Here is a 20,422-nt window from a genome sequence, read left to right on the forward strand (position 1 = left end):
CTTCTCTTCTCATGAGATGGCCAAAGTATTGGAGCCTCATCTTTACAATCTGTCCTTCCAGTGAGCACTCAGGGTTGATTTCCTTCAGAATGGATAGGTTTGTTCTCCTTGCAGTCGTGGGGACTCTCAAGAGTCTCCTCCAGCACCACAATTCAAAAGCATCAATTCTTCAGCGGTCAGCCTTCTTTATGGTCCCTCACTTCCATACATGGCTACTGGAAAAACCATAGCTTTGACTATGCGGACCTTTGTCGGCAAGGTGATGTCTCTGCTTTTTAAGATGCTGCCAAGGTTTGTCATCGCTTTCCTCCCAAGAAGCAGGCGTCTTTTAATTTCATGGCTGCTGTCTCCATCTGCAGTGATCATGGAGCCCAAGAAAGTAAAATCACTCACTGCCTACATATCTTCCCCTTTTGTTTGCCAGAAGGTAATGGGACCAGTAGCCATGATTTTAGTTTTTTGATGTTGAGCTTCAGACCATTTTTGGTGCTCTTCTCTTTCACTCTCATTAAGGGGTTCTTTATTCCTCCTCACTTTCTGCCATCAGAGTGGTATCATCTGCATATTGGAGGTTGTTGATATTTCTTCCAGCAGTCTTAATTCCGGTTTGGGAATCATCCAGTCCAGCTTTTCACATGATGTATTCTGCATATAAGTTAAATAAGCCGGGGGACAGTATACAGCCTTGTCGTACTCGTTTCCCAATTTTGAACTAATCAGTTATTCCATATCCAGTTCTAACTGTTGCTTCCTGTCCCACATATAGATTTCTCAGGAGATAGATAAGGTGGTCAGGCACACCCATTTCTTTAAGAACTTGCCATAGTTTGCTGTGGTTCACACAGTCAAAGGCTTTTACGTAGTAAATGAAGCAGAAGTAGATGTTTTTCTGGAACTCTCTGGCTTTCTCCATAATCCAGCACATGTTAGCAGTTTGGTCTCTAGTTCCTCTGCCCCTTCAAAAGCCACCTTGTACTTCTGGGAGTTCTTGGTCCACATACTGCTGAAGCCTGCCTTGGAGGATTTTGAGCACAACCTTGGTAGCGTGTGAAATGAGTGCAATTGTACGGTAGTTGGAGCATTCTTTGGCACTGCCCTTCTTTGGGACTGATCTTTTCCAATCCTCTGGCCACTGCTGAGTTTTCCAAACTTGCTGGCATATTGAGTGTACCACCTTAACAGCATCATCTTTTAAGATTTTAAATAGTTCCACTGGAATGCCATCATCTCCACTGGCCTTGTTGTTAGCCATGCTTTCTAAGGCCCACTTGACTTCACTCTTCAGGATGTCTGGCTCAAGGTCAGCAACCACAGTATCTGGGTTGTCAGGGACATCCAGATCTTTCTGGTATGCATGTATGTATTATAAAATCATAATAATCTTGCTCTCTCTTTTTTTCTTTGCTACAATGGGATATTTAAATTCTCTATGGGATTGTAAGCATGTTCCCTTTATTAGAGTTCCACTTCACTCCTTTTCGCTAAGGTTCTAACCAGTGGCCATGCAAGTTAGAGTATCCTGCAAACTGTAATCTGAAATCATACACCTTTCAGGAAATACCCCCACCCCCGTTTTATTTTTTTATTTTTTTAAGATTTATGATAAGAAATGACAGGTGATTCATTAGGACATGTACAAGGGCTCTAGTCATCTGCTTGAAGTGACAAGCAGGTACATCTAACCTAGGCGCATATCTGCCTGGAACACGGAGCTTACCACTTGTATCCAGAAGCTGTAGCCTTTTTAGAAGTTAAATCTTCTGGGAAGAAGTCTGCTAGCTTGCAGGCATTCTGTATCAGTGGATCTATTCTTGAGAAGTAGTTCCAGCTTGCCACAACAGAGTGGTAGATAACATTTTGTAAGCAAACATTCCAAACAAGCAGATTTTCTCTGACTACTGCAGCCTGGTGCTTGATGTGGCAAGCTAGAATTTTCCCACATTGGTTTGTGCTGCTCTGATGTGTCAGCCGTAGGGCGAAGTAAAGATTCAGAAGATAATATGCACTCCTGTTTGTGCAAACATGGTTTTAGTTTGTAGGCTGCCTCCTCAAAGGGGAAGTCTAAGCACTTAAAACCTCTTAAACAGAAAGTGGGAATAACTGCTCATTGGTTAGTCACCTTTGTTTCACTTCCTTCTAATTTCAGAGCTCATCTGTGTCTCCATCAGCCAGTTTTAGAGCCTCTGAGAAGCACAGAAATTCGACAGACTACTCTTCTGAAAGCAAAAAGCAGAAAACAGAAGAAAAAGAAATAGCAACCCGTTATGTGAGCAAGACATTTTATATTTCTCTCCCTTTTATTACTTTATCTTGAATATAGAGGTGTGCCCTGATCTTTTTGCATATTGAATGATACCTCTGCGGCTACCCCTTTTTGAAGGATTTTTCCAACTTAGCCTGGGACAGCAAGGTGGGGGGGCGTTACTCAGCCACATTCGCTGCAGTCTCCCAACAGACCTTCCTTTCTTGCCAGGGAGCCCACTGGGAGGTATATCTGAGGGAGGCCAGGAAGTCTATGACTAGATGCCAGGCCTCCTCTGTGATGACCAGCTCTTTATGAAATGCTTGACTTTTGGAGGTGTGCCAGGCTGCTTCCCTCCTAATATTTAGGAAGCACATAAAACTTTGCTTTTCTGGGAGGCGTTTCAGGATATCGTCCCCTTACAATTGCTGGTTATTTAATATTATGTTGAGGATAGTACCCTGTAACCTTTATTCTGTCTGTTGCCACCATCTTGATTTTTATATCTGTTGTTTTGTTCTTGGGTGGGATTTTTGCATGTTTATTTTACTGCTGGGAACTGTCCAGAGTAGTGGCAAGGCCACTAGATACAGTGGACCCTTGACTTACAGACGGATTGACTTACAGACTTTTTGAGTTACAGACTTCTCTGGCCGCAAAATTTAGGTTTGACTTGCAGACTGAGATTTGACTTACAGACCAGAAAAAAACCAAAATGGAACAAAAACGGCCTGTTACGGGATTAATCGGTTTTCAATGCACTGTAGGTCAATGGAGACTTGATTTACAGACTTTTTGACTTGAGAACCGCCTTCCAATACGGATTAAGTTCTCAAGTCAAGACCCCACTGTAGTATGGTATATAAATAGAATAAAATAAGATAAAATCTTGAATAATATAGCAATTTTTACACAGCCCTGTTATGAAAGATGTAAAGGATGCTGCATAAGCAGCTGCTTGGCTGGTAGAGACTTGTGTGTGGGCTAATTTGCTTGAAATAGATTTTCTAGAGGCCCTTAGGCCTTTGGGCAGGGCAGCTCCTCCAGTCCCTCATGGATGAATTTTTAAAACTGTGTTTTCTTTCTGTGAAGCCAGACTTTTCAAAAACTTAAGAATTCATTTTCTTTGATGCAGGACAGTGATGGTGAAAAGAGTGATGATAACTTGGTGGTTGATGTTTCCAATGAGGTATGTGCAATTGGATGCCACTGTGTAATGAATATTTTTAAAAATATCACTGGATTCAAATACATAGGATTAGATTTCTTACTCTTAGTAGGAATTTTGTTTGATTTCTTTATATTATAATACAGTAAATCATCTTATTTGCTCCAAGGGAAGGCTTAGCATTATTACATCATACCCAGAGTATCATCACTTCACACCCTGAGGTAGAAATATGTTTCTTTAGTTAGCAGGCCATCTTTTTATTCCCTTTGATATCCCACCCATCCTCTAGCAAGCTCAAGGGGACATACATGGCTCCTCTCCCTTTCACTATGTCTTGCCACAACTGTGTCAGGCAGATCAATTTAAGAGATTATGAGGGTCTCAGAGTCCCGCCAGTGAATTCCACAGCTGAATGAGGATGTGAACCCAAGACTTTAACCACTACACCATACTAACCCTTTATGTGAACTGTGGGAAAAGCAGTCATGCATGAGCTTCATTATGAAGGCAACGCGAAATGATGCTGTGTATCCAGTTTAGAACAAGTAAGATGCCTTGATAATAATCAAACTTTGTTTTTAGGATCCATCATCGCCACGAGGAAGCCCAGCACATTCTCCACGGGAGAATGGCTTGGACAAGACTCGTCTACTCAAGAAAGATGCACCAATTAGTCCAGCCTCGATAGCATCTTCCAGCAGTACTCCTTCCTCCAAATCCAAAGAACTTAGCCTTGTAAGTGATTGTACAATCTGTGTTCATGCTCACATTGCTGTATGCACCATTGAGTGACTAAACAGAGAGAGAAAACAATGTGTCTATGTTGCATGTCTTGATATAAGGCTTCCTTCGGTAAGTTTCTCCTAAAAATTACCATTGAAAACCAGGATCTTTTGGAGTGATAGAGAGGGTTTATTCAGTTAGCACTGTCTGAAAAAGATGCATGTGCCTTTTTGTGTGTGTTAACCTTTTTTCATGTTGGGAAACTTACCCTCCTCTGGATAAATAAGAGCACAGAGGGGTTCTTTGAATACTTCCATCCATCCATTTTTGTATGGATTTACAGTTAATTCAGCATCTTGATTAGATGTGATTTGGTTTTCTTGGGAAATGATTGTAGCTGGTCCATGTTCAGCTACAATCATTTGCTCTCAAAAAAAAGTAATGTCATTTACAAGAGTCTCTCTTGACCAGCATAACAAGTCACAAGGCAAAGAAGGGTTGCTTGCAGGCCCAGTTGTGTGTGTGTGTGCCCTTCCCCAAAGCTTCCTTTTTTTCTGACAATAAAGAGGAGAGTAGCTACTCCAGGAGGGCCAATTCACTTTTTCTTTTTTTGGTGGGGTCAAACTTCTTCCTCTCTTGTTTGACACCTCTGAGATCTGTTCTTCTAAACCACAAAAAGACTTCTAGCTGTTTCCAATTTCTTTTCTTACAAATTTTTGTGGTGTGTTCTGTTCCTGGACAAAGAAAAACAAAAATAAAAAGATGGCTCCCAGACACACTTAAAACATTTCCCTTTCAGCAGTAGGTGTGAGAAATTGCATGCAGGGTTTTTAAAACTCATTATTTGCTATTTCCTTCATTAGGCAAATAGCCAGCGGCCAATGCACAGTGCATAGTGGATGCAATCTACAAGAGTTCATTTTTGGGCAGTCTGCATAGGTTTGTGCACCTGTGGTGCTTTGCTTGGTGTAATTAATATTAAAAATTTTGGCGCATTAAGGGACTTTGGGAAAGATTAAGTACAGACATTATGTAGTGGTGGTTTTAGCTACCGTTATATCTATAATTGTTTAGTTTCTTCACAGTACAAGTGCCTCATGACAAACTAACTCGGTCATTCACATGAGAGAGAAACAGGAAGCTGAGGAACTGTCACCTGCTAAGAAAGTCTTCACTAATGGGATCAGAAAGCATTTCAGCACAGCTTTCATGTTTCTGTGATGTTACATTTGGGCAATGAAGGCGAAGTCAAGCCTCGTTCAAGAAGCTGGCTTCTTCTCCATTCCCCAGTGACAAGAGCACCAAGGGCTTGCAAGATGAAGTCAATATCCACAACATGGTGGTCACAGAAGATATATTGCTGAAAGCCCTGTTTGCAAGTTGCTACACATACGTTCTAAAAATGACAAGATTCTTTTTCTTTCCATTTCAGAATGAAAAATCTACCACCCCTGTGTCGAAGTCAAGTACCCCCACCCCACGGACTGATGCGCCAACACCAGGCAGTAATTCGACTCCTGGACTGCGGCCAGTTCCAGGCAAACCACCAGGGGTCGATCCATTAGGTTAGTAAACTTGAAATTGCTGAAGAGGAAAGTGGAGTGAAAGCACTGCAGGTTGTACTTTGCAGGTTGTCTTTGCACCCTCAACGACAATACTCACCAAATCCCCACTGATTCATTGGGCCTACTGTGGTGCTACTAACTATGCTGAGCAACCGGATGACAGCCAGTGGAATACTTTGCATATCTACAGCTCGCTTGTGTCTCAGTCAATCATAGTTTTAACTTTGAGCTTGCTCAAAAGTGCAGAAATAGCAGGGGATGTAGGTATTTCTGTTCCGGATTACAGCAAACCTTGTCTGAAGGAGTTCAGTAAACAAATATTTTCTCTGTGTGGCCGTGTGGGGAAATTGTGTTTCGTTTCTTTGTTTGCATGGGACAACATTCAGACATAGAATATCCCACCTGCAGTTTGCAGTGGTGCTGTCCAATATAGGTGACACCTTTTTCCATTTTTGCAGTTTCAAAAAGGTCCTTGGGAATTTATCTAAGACTCAGGGAAAAGAACGTGTGTAAATCTCAACAATGTTTGTGGGTGTTGTACCCCCTCCCTTCTTGTGCTTTCCTCCTCCTCCTGTTAGCTTATTGTCTTGCTTCTTTCTTCAGTGTTCTTTTTAAAATCTCTTTGTTTTAATTCCCCCACTTGACCTTTTTGTAGCTTCAGGCCTAAGAACACCGATGGCAGTACCTTGTCCTTATCCTGCCCCGTTTGGAATAGTACCCCATGCTGGAATGAATGGGGAGCTGACCAGCCCTGGAGCTGCATATGCAGGTCTGCATAACATCTCTCCTCAAATGAGTGCAGCAGCCGCTGCTGCAGCTGCGGCTGCGGCTTATGGGAGGTCTCCAGTGGTAAGTTTACAGTGTTTGTGGTTTATGTCACAGTGAAGGCTGGTTGTGTTCTGAGTGGGGGTGGTGTAAGGTTTTGGGTTTTTTTTCCCCACTCAAAGCAGTAGCTTATGTAAACATGAAGCAGACTGCTTTAAAGGAGCATGGCCAGTTGCCTGGGGAAATCTGATCATCTTTTGAACTCTTTCAGTATTTGGGCTGGTTCCCATTTCATGCCTTTTCTGCTAATGTAAAGTTCCTTGTCACCAGTTAGATTTCTCAGACAGTCACTTTAAGGAACAGAGGGGAGTTGGGAGGGGAGTTCTTCCAGTTTTCTCCAAAGTCCCATCGCTGCAGTCATTGTTTTGCATCTAAGATGGCAACTGGATGACCAGTTGGGGGTAACTTGCGTGATGAATGGCTCTTGGACATTATGGTTTCTGCACACAGACATTGCACTCCAGTGATGTTTTCAGTGGTTTCTACATGGGGCATGTAATGTTGGAACCAGGCTTGGTTGAGCTAGCAGCCTTCTAGCCCTACTTATTTATTCTCAACATGGTAGAAAAGCACAGTGGGCCAGATTTTAAACAACTTCTGAGCATAGAACAAAGTCTTAGTGTTCAGCCTTTAAAACCCCATGCAGCTTAGAACTTGAGCATCTGAAGTAGAATCTCCTGTGACATCAACCTGTCTGAACATGAAGCTCTTCCTGGAGGGCTTCATCCTGCTGTTCCTATAGTCGTACATGAGGCAGGTAACCAGGATCTTTCCTCCCATTTGTGGAATTCCCTTTCCATGGAGGCTCAACCTAGCATTTAACAAAGTTTTTGTCTTCCGTTGTCCCAGGTTTTCTAAACTGGTGGTGTATTCTTGTTTTTGATGGTATCTCTTTGGGTTGTCAGTGATTTTATAATCAGCCATTTTATTACGGAAGATTAGTTGTTACTGCAGTATAGAAATTATGTAAATAAATAAGTGAGGATTTGCCTCTTACACTTGTCATATGCAGAGGCAGTATCCCTCTAAATATCACATGCTGGGAATACATCGTGCCAGAGCGCTTGTTAAAGGCAAATAGCTTACCATGGTTGGGGGAAAAAAAAGGACTGTGGACTCTTGCTTGGTCCAAATGAATCTGGTCTTTCTTATGTTCTTAAACCTTTGGGAAGGTAGCCTGTTGTAATATTTGAGAGTTGGATGATTAGAGTCAGATGGATAGGATTCTAGCACTTTCCATTAACACTTTGAACTTTCTTTGTTGTATTTGTGGGAAAACTTCAGGTTGGTTTTGATCCACATCATCATATGCGAGTCCCAGGCATCCCTCCGAATCTGACAGGCATCCCAGGAGGAAAACCGTGAGTGTTAAACGTACAAACTCAATCATATTATTAAGCTTTTGTCCCCTTTGCTTGCTCTCTGATACTGAATGCCATGTGTGGCAGAGGGTGGTTAATCCTTCTTTTAATCTTAAAAGCCTATTTGGCAGTTTTTCCCATAGGTGAATATGTGCCAAGGGTATCAGATACCGTGGATAAGAGAGGGCAAAGGGAAGGGGGTTATAGTTTTGCAATGGGATGTGTTGGAATAAGGTAGCTCAGTTTGGCAAGGGAATGCAAATTGCAAAAGGTTCCCTGGTGTTCATGTCTTCAGAGTTCTGCCTCTCCATTTTAAAAATAATTCCTTTGTGCACAGAAGAATCCCTGCCATCAACTGCAGACTTACCAGGTTGCATAAACAGAGTTGTGCAAAGGAAGAAACACTGTAATGTTCTATTTGATTGAAAATACTGGAAAGAATTGTGAGATCATTATGTGTACAAATGCATCCTTCATGGAACTGACCGGAAAGGGTAACCTGCTCTAACAAGCCTGGCTCACAGAGACCTGAACAGGAAGAATTATGTAACCAATATAGAGTTTTTGCTCATTCCTCTTCGGCAAAGAGAAAATTACATAGTGATCCAGGGCATTGATTTCTTTATATATTTGTGGCTCTACAGTTCCTTTGTGAAATTGGGGTGGAGGTGGGGAGTGTCCCATAGAGCATAGCTGTTGCGGACAGTTGGCAGCACTCCATGTTTTTCTTCCTGTGTATTTTAAACTTGAGTTAGGAATTTGGCTGTGGAGCCAGAGGTCAGGAGTTTGATTTCTCACTATGCCTCCCAGAAGGAAAGCCAGCCTGTGTGGTGTAAGGCAAACTGCACCATCCCAGACTGCCCTCCTCCTGAAGAAGAGGGTGGTAAATGAAATAAATAAATAGTAAACTACTTCTGAGTAGTCTGTCCATAGGCAGCCCTGGAAAGGTTGCCATATGTTAGAATCAACTTAATGGCTCATCATCATCGTTGTTGTTGTTGTTGTTGTTGTTGTTAAACTTAAGCCTATAGGAAGATATGCCAACATAATCTTCTTTTTTAAAAAAACTTATTCCATCCTGGACGACATCATGAATCAGATGGGACAGATATTTGTCGTCTGAATTGCAGTGGCATGGAACTTTGGCACCTTCAACTCTTGGCCTTTGGTCCCCAGAAAGCCCCAGCCATAATGGCAAATGATCATAGGAGTTGTAGTCCAAACATCTGGCAGAAAAAAGCCACCCTGACCCTATTTTACAGGAAGAACTTGGAGAATGAGAAAGCAGAAAGGAACTAAGTATAAAGAGGTTCCTGCCTGTCTTTACTACAGGCCTTCCTCTTTCAGTTCCTATATCAAAAATTTCTTCTTCGTGGCCTCTGTGAATGCACACAAATGGGTTTTACTGCGCCTAGGCAGGACTCTTCAGAATATTCTAGAGATTAGTATGATGTTGCCCCGTGGTGCACATGCTCCACCCGCCAGTAATACCTCAGTTCCTTTTAGCTGCCACTCAAATCGGACTTCTTTACGACTTAGAGCTTTGTGATTCTATTAACGGCATATTGATCTTTGGACTGTTTACGGTTCTCAATTCTTGGAATATGGACTCAGTCAAGTTTTTCATTTACGGACGTTCCCTGTGAGTTATTGTTCTTCTCATTCTCCCCTTTTCCCCACCCCTCCTTTCCCGCCCTTTTTTATAACCTCCTCAGACCCTTTCAAATGCTGCATGACGTGTGCCAGTAAAATTCCTTTTACCGACAGCCACAATTGTTGCTTGTTCTGTTTGGGCGATAGTCACCAAACTCACAATTGTCCGGAGTGTAAAATGTTAACAAAACCAGCTTTAAAATTCCTGACTTCAACGACTGAGGTCCCACTTGTGAGAAAAATCTCTGGCACCTTCCAGTCTGTCATCCAGTCCTACAATGGAACTTACCCCAGTTCCACAGTCTCGGTCTGAGTCCTCCGTCCCACTGGCTGTGACAACTTCATCACCGAGGTCCTCTACCAAGGCTTCCAAGCCTAAATCACCTTCGGTGTCAACCTCAATGTCGAAGTCTTCCTCAGTGTCAGCAAACACTCAATCTGGTAATAAACAAAAAGACAAACAGAAGAACACAAAACCTAAACCTCATCAGTCTTGTGAGCCACCAGTTGTCCACGTCTTTCTACCATCTCCCATCCTGGAGGAATCATCGAGGGACGTCCCAGACCACAGCTCCATTTCGGAAGCAGGTGAATTGAACCTTCCTACTTGGGCTCAAGCTTCGGTTTCCATACTGAGCTTGTTGCCAAGTCATAGCGGTTCTGAGGCTGATACCATATCCAGCCTGGCCTCGGCCCATTCTAGCCCTGTTTAGACGGGGCAGGTGACTGTGATATACCTGTCGAATTCAAAGGCATCAATTTCGCAATCCCCTCCAAGGAAGAGGACAGAAAAGTGGCATCACATCTCTCCGCCTCCGCAGTATCGGGAGGTAATCTTTGTCCCGCGTCCATCTCTACGCCATGCCTTTCATGAATATAGTGATCATCATTGATACCTATTCGACCAATATGACACGGCGTTTGCTACAGAGTATTAGGAGCACCCCAAATGTGTTCAATACACTTATGCCCGTTATGAATCATCTCCATTACCATCACCGCCTCCTGTTTGGAGTTGACACCGAGCCAATCATGAGCCCACCCCAATGGTGCCAAAGTCTAAGAAATCTAAACACCATTTGCCTAGTGCTGAAGTACCTCGTTGTGGCTCAACACAAGTCTGCTCCACACGAGACTGTTCCATCAACATAGCAATACTCTTCTATGATATCGGCAGCCTCGACCTCTCGCCAGTCTGGATCCTGCTCCGACCGTCAGGTTCTACCATCAACCCCTCTTGTTCCTATTTCTCAACATCGTCAACGTTCTCCCTCTCCAGCTCTTTCCGGCTCTGAACAATCTTCGGCATCAATGGTTTCTGATCATGGTTCTCCCTCTGAATCATCCAGGGAGTCCCTATCAAATCTTCCAACCCCAGATTCTGATGTTGCAGATGTGCACCCTTCATTGCCATCTGAAGACTTTCTTACACACAGCTCATTCTTCACATGGCCAAATCATTGGAGCTGGACTTGGAACAGTAATCTCCTCCCAAGCATGATCTTGTCTTTGAGGACATTAATCAGGAAAAATCTCCTCCATTGAGTTTGGCATTGATCCCAAACATGCTGGATCTTATTAAGGAATATTGGAACAAACCATCGACATGTGGAGAATCACTACCACACTCAGCACTGACACAGCGTTCTTAGTCAAACATCCTCCACCAAATTCCATTATCGTTCAATTAGATCAGTCCCAAGCAGGCAATCGGTCCTCAGTCACTCCTACTAACAAGGAGGGAAGGAAACTAGACGTACTGGGTCGCCGGTATTCCTTGGCTTCCTTTGTTATGAGGGTCTCAGTATACCAGGCTTGATGGGGGTCTATCACAGGCAGCTATGGAACAAAATCTTCCAAGTTGTTCCTGAAGAGGCTAGAATCACTGCTCTGAACACCCACCTTGAGGCCATTCCTTTGGCTAAACAACAACGCCTCACATCTCGCCATACGGCTGATGCCGCTTCTAAATCTTTGGCTTCTGCCAAAGATGGCATGCCTGGCTGCAGTCTGCAGGGATTACTGATGATGCTCGGTCCCGTATTGAGGATTTGCCTTTCATTGGCGTAGGCCTCTTCAACAACAAGACTGACGAGGTGATGGAAAACCTACATAAAATTCGCAAGACTGCCCGCTCCTACTCTATTCAACAAGCCAGCTATCAATTCAATCATTGGTGTAAGCTCTTCACTTTCCATCAATCATATCAGCACCCCGTCGACGTTACAAACCTCCGGCTCAGGCTCCTGAGAGGCCCAACTTTTCTCAGCCTTCCTCTTCTGCTCCTGCTTTCCAGTCTCAACGCAGACAAGGTTTCCATTGCCCTGCAAGGAAAAACAAGCAATATCTTTGACTCTCCTCTCTTGGACTATCCCCATCATCGCCGGTTTGTTTCCTTTTTTGACAAGTGGTCCACCATCACCAAGGACACTTGGGTGCTCACAATCATACGTTTCGGTTACCTATTGGAATTCAAGGAGCTTCCTCCTCTTGGTCATATCAGACCCACAATGTACTCACCTGCTCTAGAGGACAAGGTTACACTCCTTCTTCAAAAACGTGCTATCCAGAGGGTACCTCCCCAAGATGTTCTGAACTGTTTCTACTCACGTTACTTCGCGGTTCCCAAAAATAATGATGGTTTCTGTCCCATCTTAGATCTGCAACTTGTAAACACCTATATTTGCCCAAGGCATTTCCGCATGGTCACTCTCGAATCAGTCATCCCTCTGCTTCAACCAGGCAACTGATTTGTGGTTATAGATCTCCAGGACACATATTTTCATATTTCAATTCACAAACACCATTCAAATATCATGGATTGCTGCCTTGTCGTGGCGAAGGGGCTTGAGTAACTCAGAGAAACTATGGGCTATGCCGTGCAGGGACACCCAAGACGGACAGGACATAGTGGAGAGTTCCGACTAAACGCAATCCACCTGGAGTAGGAAATGGCAAGCCACTCCAGTATCTTTGCCAAGAACACCCCATGATCAGAAACAAAAGGCTAAAAGATATGACGCTGGAAGATGGGCCCCTCAGGTCGGAAGGCGTCCAACATGCTACTGAGGAAGAGCGGAGGACAAGTACAAGTAGCTCCAGAGCTAATGAAGTGGTTGGGCCAAAGCCGAAAGGACGCTCAGCTGTGGACGTGCCTGGAAGTGAAAGGAAAATCCAATGCTGCAAAGAAAAATACTGCATAGGAACCTGGAATGTAAGATCCATGAACATTGGGAAGCTGGAGGTGGTCAAACAGGAGATGGCAAGAATAAACATCGACATCCTGGGCATCAGTGAACTAAAATGGACAGGAATGGGCGAATTCAGCTCAGATGATTATCATATCTACTATTGTGGGCAAGAATCCCGTAGAAGGAATGGAGTAGCCCTCATAGTCAACAAAAGAGTGGGAAAAGCTGTAATGGGATACAATCTCAAAAATGATAGAATGATGTCAATACGAATCCAAGGCAGACCATTCAACATCACAATAATCCAAGTTTATGCACCAACCAGCATTGCTGAGGAGACTGAAATTGAACAATTCTATGAAGATTTACAACACCTTCTAGAACTGACACCAAAGAAAGATGTTCTTCTCATTCTAGGGGACTGGAATGCTAAAGTAGGGAGCCAAGAGATAAAAGGAACAACAGGGAAGTTTGGCCTTGGAGTTCAGAACGAAGCAGGACAAAGGCTAATAGAGTTTTGTCAAGAGAATAAGCTGGTCATCACAAACACTCTTTTCCAACAACACAAGAGGCGACTCTATACATGGAAATCACCAGATGGGCAATATCGAAATCAGATTGATTATATTCTCTGCAGCCAAAGATGGAGAAGCTCTATACAGTCAGCAAAAACAAGACCTGGAGCTGACTGCGGTTCTGATCATCAACTTCTCATAGCAAAATTCAAGCTTAGACTGAAGAGATTAGGAAAAACCACTGGGCCACTCAGGTATAATCTAAACCAAATCCCTTATGAATACACAGTGGAAGTAAAGAACAGATTTAAGGAACTAGATTTGGTGGACAGAGTGCCTGAAGAACTTTGGATAGAGGCTCGTAACATTGTCCAGGAGGCAGCAACGAAAACCATCCCAAAGAAAAGGAAATGCAAGAAAGCAAAGTGGCTGTCCAACGAGGCCTTAGAAATAGCAGAGAGGAGAAGGGAAGCAAAATGCAAGGGAGATAGGGAAAGTTACAGAAACTTGAATTCAGACTTCCAAAGAATAGCAAGGAGAGACAAGAGGGCCTTCTTAAATGAACAATGCAAAGAAATAGAGGTAGATAACAGAAAAGGAAAGACCAGAGATCTGTTCAGGAAAATTGGACATATTAGAGGAACATTTAGCGCAAAGATGAACATGATAAAAGACAAAAATGGGAGGGACCTAACAGAAGCAGAAGACGTCAAGAAGAGGTGGCAAGAATACACAGAGGAATTATATCAGAAAGATTTGGATATCCCGGACAACCCAGACAATGTAGTTGCTGACCTTGAGCCAGACATCCTGGAGAGCGAAGTCAAGTGGGCCTTAGAAAGCCTGGCTAACAACAAGGCCAGTGGAGGTGATGGCATTCCAGTTGAACTATTTAAAATCTTGAAAGATGATGCTGTTAAGGTGCTACATTCAATATGCCAGCAAGTTTGGAAAACTCAACAGTGGCCAGAGGATTGGAAAAGATCAGTCTACATCCCAATCCCAAAGAAAGGCAGTGCCAAAGAATGCTCCAACTACCGTACAATTGCACTCATTTCGCACGCTAGCAAGGTTATGCTCAAAATCCTCCAAGGTAGGCTTCAGCAGTACGTGGACCGAGAACTCCCAGAAGTACAAGCTGGATTCCGAAGAGGCAGAGGAACTCGAGACCAAATTGCTAACTTGCGCTGGATTATGGAGAAAGCCAGAGAGTTCCAGAAAAATATCTACTTCTGCTTCATTGACTATGCGAAAGCCTTTGACTGTGTGGACCACAGCAAACTATGGCAAGTTCTTAAAGAAATGGGAGTGCCTGACCACTTTATCTGTCTCCTGAGAAACCTATATGTGGGACAGGAAGCAACAGTTAGAACTGGTCATGGAACAACTGAGTGGTTCAAAATTGGGAAAGGAGTACGGCAAGGCTGTATATTGTCCCCCAGCTTATTTAACTTATATGCAGAATACATCATGCGGAAGGCTGGACTGGAAGAAACCCAAGCCGGAATTAAGATTGCCGGAAGAAATATCAACAACCTCCGATATGCAGATGATACCACTCTGATGGCAGAAAGTGAGGAGGAATTAAAGAACCTTGTAATGAGAGTGAAAGAGGAGAGTGCAAAAAACGGTCTGAAACTCAACATCAAAAAAACTAAGATCATGGCCACTGGTCCCATCACCTCCTGGGAAATAGAAGGGGAAGATATGGAGGCAGTGTCAAATTTTATCTTCCTGGGCTCCATGATCACTGCAGATGGAGACAGCAGCCCTGAAATTAAAAGGCGCCTTCTTCTTGGGAGGAAAGCGATGACAAATCTTGACAGCATCTTGAAAAGCAGAGACATCACCTTGCCAACAAAAGTCCGAATAGTCAAAGCTATGGTTTTTCCTGTCGTGATGTATGGAAGTGAGAGCTGGACCATAAAGAAAGCAGACCGCCGAAGAATTGATGCCTTTGAATTGTGGTGCTGGAGGAGGCTCTTGAGAATCCCCTGGACTGCAAGGAGAACAAACCTATCAGTTCTAAAGGAAATCAACCCTGAATGCTCACTTGAAGGACAGATCCTGAAGCTGAGGCTCCAGTACTTTGGCCATCTCATGAGAAGAAAAGAGTCCTTGGAAAAAACCTTGATGTTAGGAAGGTGTGATGGCAAGAGGAGAAGGGGACGACCGAGGATGAGATGGCTGGACAGTGTCTGCGAAGCAACCAACATGAACCTGACACAACTCCGGGAGGCAGTAGAAGACAGGAGGGCCTGGCGTGCTCTGGTCCATGGGGTCACGAAGAGTCGGACACGACTAAACGACTAAACACACACACACATTCAAATATCTCCGGTTTCTCTTCATAGACATTGCTTATCAATTTTGTGCCCTTCCCTTTGGCTGAGAACCTTCACAAAGTGTATGGCTCCAATCGCTGCCTATCTTTGTCTTCGCAACATCACGATTTTTCCATATATAGACGATTGGTTGATAGTAGCACGATCACACAGCGCAGCCTGAAGGCACACTACCTTTGTCCTACAGACTCTGGCAGATCTCGGCCTTCAAGTCAATTACAAAAAATCTCATCTTGAGCCATCTCAGACCACGGATTATATTGGGGCACATCTTGATTCCATCATAGCCAGGGTTTTTACACCTCCAGAGAGAATACTCAAGTTAAGGTGAGCCATCCTCCCCTTTTGGGCGGATGTCACAGCTCAACATACACAGCACCTGCTGGGTCTAATGGCTTCAGCTACGTCAGTACTCCAACATGCGAGACTGAAGATGTGGTCCTTACAGGCCTGGTACCTATCCCAGTTCGACCCTATGATAGACCCTCCTTCCAAGCATCTACTGGTGACCCTGGAGTTAGTTTGCCAACTTACCTGGTGGATCTTTGTCCCTCACCTCCTGCTGGGCCGCCCATTCAGGCCTCTACAGCTCACGGTACAGGTTACAACAGATGCCAGACAGGATGGGGTGCACACTGCAACCATCGAGAGATCCACACTTTCTGGTCAAGCTCAGAGAGACTGCTGCACATCAATCAACTAGAGCTGCTAGCAGTCATCAAATCCTTTCACGCTTTCCAATTTCTCCTAGCTGGTTGTGGGGTCCAGGTCATCATGGACAACATAACCTCCCTGTATTATATCAACAAACAGGGTGGTACCCATTCTTTACATCTTCTATATTTAGCGATTCAGCTGTGGGAATGGTGTTACAATCACCACATCTTTCCAATAGTTCTTCACGTGGCTACGGAGAACAATGAGGTGGCTGACCGACTGAGCTGTCTTACCACCCAGATCCACGAGTGGGTCCTCAACGACACCATCTTCCCTCTTCTCTGCAGTCAGTGGGGGATGCCAGATCTCGACGCCTTTGACACCAAGGTCAATTCCAAATGCAGGAGCTACTGCTCCTGGGCAGGAAGAGGAGAGAATTCTCTAGGTGATGCTTTCATGGTAGACTGGGGCAACAGTCTTCTTAATCTCTTTCCACCTATTCCACTCATCCAGTGCACGATAATCAGGCTCCACCAGCTAAACTCAGATGCCATTCTATTAGCACTGTGGTTCACCACTCTCAGAGCCATGGCTGTCGACTTCTTGAAGTTACCCCTTCAACCATCTCTTCCGACGCAGGATGAGGGTCAAATTTGCCACCCAGACCTCGACTCTCTACACCTCACTGCGCGGAGAATTCCCCCAAGGTGACTGAAGTCTTAAATAAAGCTAGGAAGCCCTCTACTCAATTGCTGTATTCATATAAGTGGAACGCTTTCATCAAGTTTGCTGCATTGCGGAATTTGACCATGGCTCCTGTCTCCTTGGACACCCTTTTGAAGTTCCTTCGTTATCTGTTTGATCAAGGTTTGGCTCATTCAACGTTGAAAGTTGATATTTCTGCTATAGTTTCCTATCAGGCCTCTCGTTTATTCTCTCATCCTACTTTGAAGATATTTCTGAGAGGTTTGTGGAACATGCACTCACCTCCATGACCTCCATTTCCATGGTGGTCTCTCCAGATTTTTCTCCGTGTACTCACTTGTCCACCATTTGAGCTCATAGCCTCGACATATCTCAAACTTCTTTCTATTCAATAAGGAAGTGGAAGATTATGGCAAGAGGTCTTGCATACGGTGGTAGGGAATACAGTCAAATTGTATTTTAGTTTATATGTTATATGTTTTTGTTTATGTTATAGTTATAGAAAATAAAAAATATATTTACAAATATTTTTAAAAACTTTTTTCTATCAAGACTTTGTTCCTTGTGGCTATAACTTCTGCGTGTTGAGCAAGCAAGCTGTCCGCCCTTCGAGCTGATGTCTCTTACATTCAATTTTATCCCGACAAAGTTGTCTTATATCCAGATGTGTCCTTTCTTCCCAAAGTGATTTCTGATTTCCATGTTAATCAACCTCAAATTCTTCCGATGTTATTTCATAATCCCTCTTCTGATGTTGAGCGCATGCTCCACTCCCTTGATGCTTGTTGTTCCTTAGCATTTTACATTTCCAGGACTAAGGAATTCCACACTTCCTCCAGACTTTTTGTGTGCTCGCATGGCCCACGAAAGAGCTCTCCTACCTCCTCACAGACACTCTCGAGGTGGATTGTCTCGGCCATTACTTTGGCTCATAACTTGGCAGGCAAGTTTCCGCCAGAAGTGCTGAAGGCACACTCCACGAGAGCTGTGGCAATGTCTACAGCTCGGTTGCGTGGCGTTGAAGTCCCTGACATCTGTTGAACGGCCACTTGGTCTACACCCTCAACTTTTGTGATGCATTATTGTCTTGATATCAGGGCCAAGAAGGAAGCAAGTTTTGGAAGAGCTGTGGGAAGGGCTGTGCTGACTTTATTGTTTGCGTGACGGCCCTCCTTCCGGTAAGTGAGCTTGCTAGTCACCCATTTGTGTGCATTCACAGAGGCCACAAAGAAGAGAGGTTACTTACCTGTAACCATAGTTCTTCAAGTGGTCCTCTGTGAATCCACACATCTCGCCCAGCCTCCCCGCTGTCTGTCACTTGGTGTCTTGAGCTTTGTGGGAGTCAGAGCCTTGACAGCGCCGGACATTTCGGAACTGAGGTATTACGGGCGGGCGGAGTAGGGGCGCCACAGGGCAACGTCCTACTAATCACTTCTTTTTAAGCTCTAGAATATTCTAGAGTTCTGCGCAGGATTCACAGAGGACCACTCAAAGCACCACGGTTACAGGTAAGTAACCTCTCTTTTTACCGTGAATAGGGGACACATGTCCAGCTAAACTTGATTGTCTGAAGGAGTTATTTGAAGAATGTACCCTGTGGTCTAGGATCTCAGCTAGCTATTCCCTACTGTAATTGTACAAAATGCAGTGAATGTCTGCCAAATCACCTTTTACAACTTGGCCTTTTCTCTTCCAAACTATCAATGCATGCATTTATAAACAACAACAGAGGAAATAATTGACACTACTTAAAGTGCCAAAACAATATTTTAGAAAAAAAAAATTACTGTTTGTTCATCAACTACTGTGCAGCAAATAAAGCAGCAGAATCTTTCCTTCTGGAGGAGGAAAAAATTTCTGAGCCCTTTTTGGGGGCCTCTTTGGAAGTTTCATATGGCTGCTGCTTCCACAGACCTGCTAGTTCTCCCAACTTTTGTTAGCCATATATTTCCACATAATGTGTCCCAGCAACATTTATTTAAAAAAGTTATGTTCAGAAGTGGTCCAGCACATCATGTCTTGAGACAAAACCATTTTGAGCACTGGAGTGATTTCCCTAGAAGAGGATTTGAGGTGAAGTTGTTGATAGGTTATTCCCAGGTAGCATGACTGGTAGCTGTATAACATGTTGTTCCTCTTTAGCATTTGTTATTCTCCCATTTTGCCACAAGTGGTTACTAAAAAAGAAAAAAAATCAATTGAGTTATCAGGGCAGGAGCAAGACAAAATTGGCATTCATTTGTTAAGGTCACTATTAATTTCCATAGGTTGTAGTTCATGATTAATCTTATTGTTATGTTAAACAGGCCAAAGTCAACTCTCTGTCTCTGTATTGCCCTTTCTCTCTCCAGCATACAATATATATGTGTTTTCTGTCTTCTCCCCTCTCCATTCCCTCCAGAGCATACTCATTTCATGTGAGTGCTGATGGACAAATGCAGCCTGTACCTTTCCCTCCTGATGCCCTGATCGGACCAGGAATCCCCCGACATGCTCGACAGATAAATACCCTGAACCACGGGGAAGTGGTGTGTGCAGTTACTATTAGCAACCCAACGAGGCATGTGTACACCGGTGGAAAAGGATGTGTCAAAGTGTGGGATATCAGTCATCCAGGGAACAAAAGCCCTGTCTCTCAGCTGGATTGTCTGGTAAGTCAGGATCAGAAGATCTCTCTAGTCTGTGGCCCACTGGAATGATGGCCATTGAGTCAACATTTTTGGCCACAGTGTCAGGCTGTTAGGTAGCCAGCCACTCTGTTTTTCCAGACTGTGGCTTATGCAGAAACAAAAGTTCCAAAGCTTAGTTCAGTTAATTACCTATTTTAAGCTATAGGATTTGATTGGCTTCTAAAAGCACTTCCCCATTTTTTTATTGAGGTGCAGACATCAGTTATGTATTTGATTTGATCAAATGAACTTAAGGTGATTTTTCAAAAAATAAAACAAATAAAAAGGTTGTTTTGAGTTGTGTTCCAAGAACCTAAACAATTTTCTTTCTTTTCCTTTTTATTTAAATGTTGGTTTTTGGTACTTAAAGGATATCTTTAAATTATTCCCCTTCCCACTGGAGTCCCATTGGTATGTGTTGTTCTACTCTTCCTTGCATATGACAAAGTAAAAAATCCTGCTGCAGGTATTATATAGGAACATAGTCATTATTTCTGCATGCTAACCAGTATCAGCATTGTTGTAGTTTCCTCATTCATGATGTAGTGGTGTCTCCTGCTGTAATGCTGCTAAATGAAAGCATCTAGTACTCTAGTAGGTACTGAAAGAATATGAAACTGAAGAGACTTGCCAGATCTCTCTCACTCTTGAGTGTTCAGGTTTTTCTAACTTTTTGGCAGTGTTGGTAGCAGTTACAAAGGCGTTGCCTGCTGAGAATTTCAAGTGGTTAAAATAACAAGAAACAAAGCACTGGTTCTTTTAAAAAAGAATCAAGTGTAACCATCCAAATAAGCACTTAA

At 43.5% G+C, this 20,422-nt stretch overlaps 1 protein-coding gene across 8 annotated transcripts in view; it reads left to right on the top strand.

The window, feature by feature from the left end:
• Positions 1-20,422, top strand: part of LOC110075998 (TLE family member 4, transcriptional corepressor) — a 172,416-nt gene that overhangs the window by 143,395 nt on the left and 8,599 nt on the right. For all 8 annotated transcript variants that reach the window (XM_072992242.2, XM_072992243.2, XM_072992244.2 and 5 more), the window contains 7 exons: positions 2,147-2,266; positions 3,378-3,431; positions 3,996-4,148; positions 5,569-5,701; positions 6,357-6,550; positions 7,811-7,887; positions 19,355-19,604. In XM_072992242.2, the coding sequence (XP_072848343.1) occupies positions 2,147-2,266; positions 3,378-3,431; positions 3,996-4,148; positions 5,569-5,701; positions 6,357-6,550; positions 7,811-7,887; positions 19,355-19,604 (981 nt within the window). The remainder of the gene's footprint in view (positions 1-2,146; positions 2,267-3,377; positions 3,432-3,995; positions 4,149-5,568; positions 5,702-6,356; positions 6,551-7,810; positions 7,888-19,354; positions 19,605-20,422) is intronic.

The sequence above is a fragment of the Pogona vitticeps genome, chromosome 2, assembly GCF_051106095.1.
Source record: "Pogona vitticeps strain Pit_001003342236 chromosome 2, PviZW2.1, whole genome shotgun sequence".
Taxonomy (NCBI): domain Eukaryota; kingdom Metazoa; phylum Chordata; class Lepidosauria; order Squamata; family Agamidae; genus Pogona; species Pogona vitticeps.